Source organism: Pistacia vera, unplaced genomic scaffold, assembly GCF_008641045.1.
Source record: "Pistacia vera cultivar Batoury unplaced genomic scaffold, PisVer_v2 Contig73, whole genome shotgun sequence".
Lineage (NCBI taxonomy): Eukaryota > Viridiplantae > Streptophyta > Magnoliopsida > Sapindales > Anacardiaceae > Pistacia > Pistacia vera.
Genome location: NW_022196590.1, coordinates 159,716 through 165,715, shown reverse-complemented (window position 1 = coordinate 165,715; position 6,000 = coordinate 159,716). Strand labels below are relative to the sequence as shown.

The following is a 6,000-nucleotide window of genomic DNA, read 5'->3' as shown; positions in this document are numbered from 1 at the left end:
TCCTTCACTTCCTCCACATGCCTCTCGAGTTCGGTTTTTTGGAAATGCACGGTGCAAAGAGCCACGTCCCTTTCACCTCAGAGCCGATTCGCCTCCGCTGAGGATCGTTCTCTTTCTGCTACAGTGGCTTTAAGGTCCTGCTTTAGCCTCGCGTTCTCTTCTTTTAGTGTGACCTCCCCCGCAGTAGCTCCCAACCGAACCTTTTGCATAGATAATTGCATGGAGAGCAGGGCCTGCGAACATAGAATAAAGTTAGCCTCAAAATTGGTCATAAAACAAGAAAGCTCGCCAAAGACAGCTTGTTTACCTTGCTTAAATGTTGGATTGATGTTGACATGAGGTCCACATCACTGGATCCCACGAACTCCTCGAACACTTTGGTGAGTCCGCACTCCAACAGGGTGAAGACGACTAGCTGCAGGTGCTTCGACAGGTTTCCCATTGAATCCAGCACCAGAGTATCCTCGCTAGTGCCACCAGCAGAGGTCGTGTCGCCCACTGGTTCCTTACCCGACCTTTGCCCAACATGTGCTTACGACCTCCTAGTCTGATCACCCTCAGACTCAGTTTTTGACTCCTCGACTTGGATTTGTTTTCTCTTCTTCTTAGGTCGTTGAGCCGTTTTCTTTGTCCTTGGACGGGCAGTCGATAGCCGAGAAGCACCCTCAGGTCAGACCGGGGCAGTCGTCAGAGGCTAGGAAGCCCCAGCAGGTTCAGCCAGAGCTCCTGACGTGCCACCCTCGGCCGGGGGACCTCGGGGAGCAGCTTCAGTCTTGGTCGTCCTCATCCGAGGGAAGACAAACTGCTTAGGTCTTGACAACCCAGGCGCCTTCGGAGGCATGGTCGCTGCACATGAACATCGTTAGTAAACAGTTCATTTAAACAAAACAAATCAAGTCAACACTACTTACGAGTTGGGGACTCTAAGGTCGCGTCAGCGTTGAAGAAACCGTACTTCCTAAGATTTGCTATCGTCATGAGCTTTTTTGCGTCGCGACTCTCCTTGGGTAGAAAATCGAAGGAAACGATTCTGTTCGGGTCAGAGAGTAGCCCCAAATCGGTCGTCTTATTAACTACCAAAAACAAACAGGTCGTTAGTAATAAAAACTACAGCGAAATCCATGAATTTGAGGAAAAAAGACCTACTCGGATCCAAAAAACTACAGTGGCCATCATAACGAAAGAAGAAAAACTTCGTTTCATAGGCCCCTGCATTGCTGGGATAACTGTGTATCCCCGCCGCTATTGTGGGTCGCCTGGACAAGTAATATGAATCCTTGTCCTTGCTTTTCTTCAAGATATATGAGCAGGCGAGCTCTAACATAGTTAGCTCGCCCAACACGTTCTCGCGGCATGCGATATACATGCCAACAGCGATTGTGTACGCGTTCGGCATGAGTTGCATCATCGCGACCCCAAAGTGATCCAGGAACGACCTGACGAAAGGGTGGAAAGGGATCAACCCCCCACTCTTGAATATTTCCTTAGAGATTGCGGCCATCCCACTTGAAGGATGCCAAGCTGTGTGTGTCCCATTGTAGAGAACCTCCACATTGATACCATACTATTTTATCACTCGCTTGAGCTCATCCCCAGTAAGCACCGAGTAGATCTCTTGAGTGAGGCTCGTAGGAGCATCCTGCGCAGACGAGCTGGCTTCTTCCTCGAGTCTGGTCGTTGGGTCCATTCTACTCTAGTCTGTATTTTAAAGCGACAAGCAGGAGGTCACTTAGCCATCGTGCGCTATTTTGCAGGATGACGTGGGAAAAGAAAAAACTCCCTAAATCCCAGAAACCCTAGCAGTATTTTGAGCTGCCATACACGGCTCGAACCCAGCAAAAACGTCTCGTCCCCAATAACTATCGGAAGACTAACGCTATTCAACTACAGAACCAAAGATAAAATAGAAACTATCCTCACCTCTTGGAGTGCGAAAATGGCTTCTTCTGCTTCAAATGTCAGGAACACGCTGGTTTGGAAGGCTGAGGATCTGAGTTTGCGAAAGTCTATTGTTCTCTCTAAAACAGACGTATAGTGACAATGCCTGAGAAAAATTTGAGCTTTTATAAGGGAATGATGCTTCGTCTTCTCTGAATCAAAATGACATCAGGCCAGAAAGGGGCCTCACCGTTGATCACGACCACGTGTCACGAATCAGGCGGGGGAGACTAACCGTCGCGATTCGAAAAAAAAAAAAAAAAAACCTAACCGTCGTATGTTTCCCGCTGAAAAACTCAAACAACGATACTCTCCCACTCTGTATTTAATGCGCCTCAACCTGCATTCAATATTCAGATAGGGAATGTCGTTTCAGTACATCATGCATTTAATGCGCCTAAGTCTGCATTCAATGCTCTGGTAAGGAGTGTCGTTTCAGCCTGTCACGCATTTAATGCGCCTGGCTGGCACTTACTACGCGCAGAGCATGTCTGACAGAACAGAAGCTGTCTCATTAAATGCACCGATATTGGAAGTACAACAGATAACATCTGAAGAGGTCGTTATATAGAACACTCTTCATCAGGCTAGTCACGAAGCGATGCGACTTTTTGATCATGTCCTTCTGGTCGCAAAGTGACGTGACCCTTAATAGTCATTCGGTCCCAAAATAGCACGACCCCTTTAGCAAAGGATTCTGTGTAATCAGGTCATATACTCTCGAAGATCAGGTCGCTCATTCTTAAAAGCAATAACCACGCGAGGTCGCACTTCCCAAAAGTGCAGCCTCGATCACTCTTTAATCAGGTCGGGATCACCAGAACTTCGAAGGCGTCTAGCCATGGCATGAATTATAGTTTTCAAGGTCCAATCCTCAAACCTTAAAAACTAGGGGACTTTTGTTATGCCTTAGGAAAGCAGGGCTGATGTGGATCAGGTCAGCATGCAAAAGTTAGAACCTGGGAACCCACAGCCGAGTCACGTGACAAAAGACTAGCTTGCTTCTGTCAGAGTAGTAGGTGCGTGCTAGGCCAGCCATAAGCTGGAGAGCTTCCACGTGTCCAATTGCATGCACCAAATCACGCAAATCGTTCTGGAAAACCGGCAATGGGACATAAAGGAAGATTTGTATGGATAATCCCACCAACTCACAGATTGAGCAATCATCACCTTGATCCATCCCACTATAAATTGAGAGTTTCTCCCTCAATTTCGGGATTAGCTAATCTCTCAAAAAAATATCATATACTGTATCTCCCTCTCTCACTTGTAAAGTCAGCTCGCTGACTGCGATCAGGTCGCTATCATTAATACATATCAGTGGACGTAGGACTTGCTTCCTTAAAGCATCCAAACCACTTTAAAAATAGTCTTGTCACTCTCTTTCACTCACATTCTGACTGTTCACGTGTGTCTTCTGGGCCAACTCAGCATTGCACACGTGCATTTAGTTGGTGTCCAAAATCAAGCATCAACAAGTATCTAGAAAACCTTTATGGAAAATTCAACTAGTTATAGTCATTAAATCAGAATATGTGAAAATATGGCTTTATAAAAGGGTTCTCTTCAATGAAATGGTAAGTTAAAGCCTCTTAAGAGGTGCATACAAAATTTAATCTTCCTAGGGGCGGTGTTCTCCATAAGTACAGGGAAATGCCACAATTGCAACTTTACCATCTTGTAATTATACAACTTAGAATATCTGATCGCAAATGCACATGATAAATCAAGAAATGAACATAGATCAACAAGATTACCATCTTACTAATTCGTTTGAGTTGATCTTCATATGATCTTTCTATTTCCGCCTTCAGCTCTGTAATTTCTGGTTTTGAATATCCCTTTAGGGAATCAACCTCCACTTGTTGTTTATGATGTTTCATAGCCTCCTTCTGTATATCAAATAAAGACATTTCACGACATATTTAATGTGAACTGCATGAGTCAAAAAAAAAAAAAAAATTGTGAACAAACTCACCTTCACTTCAGCAAATATTTCATCTGTGTATGGTTGTCCGCCATTCTGCGCTATGACCCTGTTAACAAGGGAGAGAAGCTCTCCAACTTGTCTAGCTCTTATGGTTTCATCCTTAGTCTTGTTATCAAAAAGCACTCGCCGATTTTCACACAAAGCAAGAATATCCTGAGACAATGTTAATATAAATTTGAAAAATAGCTTATATTGACCTTTTTACAGTATTAATGAACATTTTAAGAATCGTAAAGCTTGAAGATGTTCAGCCTAGCATATATATGCTAACCAAATAAAATAGTTTGAAAACAATATTTTTCTTAAGTTAACAACACGGCTAATAAATCAAACTTAAGTTAAAAAAGAAACCTTTAAAGGATCTGGACATTCGCGACCCAAATACTCTTCCAATGTTTCCTCATTTTCTTCAAGTTCGTCCCCACCGGTGAAGACTGCAATCATGTAGTTTATAATTTTTCTTCCAAACAAAGACTGCAAGGTAAGTACTGCAGCTTGTTCTTCTTGTGTAAAACGGTTTCTCACTGACAAAACTAAAAGGACTGCATGGATACCATCCTTGGCCAATTTAATACATTTGACAATTTCTTTCCCAAGAAATTCAGATTCGGCTGAAAAATCAAAGAGTCCTGCAATGACTCACCGCATTAGTTTATTTGATAAATAAATTTCAAATACAAGATAAAAATTGTAAACTGTACAATCAAATCCAAGTTACCGTACCAGGAGTATCAATAACATTAATGATCTGGCCATCTTTGAGCTCAGTTCGCTGCAATTCAGTAGTTTTAGTAACACCAGATGAACTAGTCTTGGACTTAAAAGCCCTTTTTCCAAGAATGCTATTCCCGGTGGAACTTTTTCCATTGCCAGTACGTCCAACTAGAACCACAGTCCGTTCTCCACTGGCCACAGACCGTTCTCCACTGGATAGGGAAGGGAGCTCCGTATCATCATTTATCACAACATCCATCGCACTTCCATCCATAATGTAAAGATTAAATTACTTAACCTGCAATCCAAAAAACATTAAAAACACTTTCGATTAATCAATGCAACCCATGATTTTTTTAATAAAATATAAAAAAATTGGTCTGTGAGATTACTTACTTGAGAGTCTGAGACGAGGGAGAGAGACAGAGAGAAGAAGATATAGAGTTTGCGTGAGAGACTGAGAATTTATAAGGTCATAACTAGAAAAGAGAAGGTGGAATTTTTTTACATTAAGTTACTTGGAGTGATTGCAGAACATGAAGTTGCTTGGAGACCCAAACCAAAACTAAACTTAAAAAAGCAACAATACCAAAAACAAAGTTAAGAACTAAGTATAAAGCATATGATATGCCTAAATACAAACTCAAGCGTACTTCCCTATAAGATTCGATTTTTTACTATTTTACAAGTTCTTAACTTGAATGTCATTATATATTTTTTGAGTTGAGGTTGAAAATGTATTTAATAATAACATTTAAAAGTTATATTCATAACGAATAGATTAGAAAAACAAAAAGAACGATATTTTACACTCAAATTTTAATTGATAATTTTAACAATATATCCCTTATTTAAATAAACAAATGATTGCATGAGATGAATGTTATTGGTATTATAAGCCTAAAAGTGAGTTAACTTTTGTTTTATTATTTTATTTCATTAAATTACTATTAACCTTCAAACTTTTTCTGATGTTCATGTTTTTTAATCGATATAAAAGCTTATTAATTAACTATCATTCCATATTTTTATTCTTTTTCTTTTCATCTTTACTCTACCGCAATGTGGAAATTGATTACTTGTAGAACCCCACCATGTGAAAATTAAAAAAAAAATAAAAAAAAATAAAAGTATAAAGATAAATTTTGTTATTTCGTTTTTGCCTCCTTAGTTTTTAACTTAACAGTTTGGTCCCCAAACATGTAATTCCTAATGCTTTGGCCCTTTCTTTGAATAGCATAACATTTTGGTCTCCTAGAATACATTTTCTGGCTCCGCCTTGTGTTAATTAGAAGCCACCCAAAGTATTTTCGGTTTTAGTTCATTGGTTTAGCTTGAATCTATCCTATTCTTTTGTT

The 6,000-nt window shown here is 40.6% G+C and overlaps 1 protein-coding gene across 1 annotated transcript; it reads right to left on the bottom strand.

Moving 5' to 3' along the window:
• Positions 1–694: 694 nt before the first annotated feature.
• LOC116115031 (immune-associated nucleotide-binding protein 9-like) lies at positions 695–4,916 on the bottom strand. The gene is made up of 7 exons (XM_031401172.1): positions 4,652–4,916; positions 4,280–4,557; positions 3,917–4,081; positions 3,696–3,830; positions 2,898–3,031; positions 2,205–2,278; positions 695–846 (listed from the first exon to the last, which is right to left on the bottom strand). The coding sequence occupies exons 1-7, from the start codon at positions 4,914–4,916 to the stop codon at positions 695–697; spliced, it is 1,203 nt and encodes a 400-aa protein (XP_031257032.1).
• Positions 4,917–6,000: the final 1,084 nt, after the last annotated feature.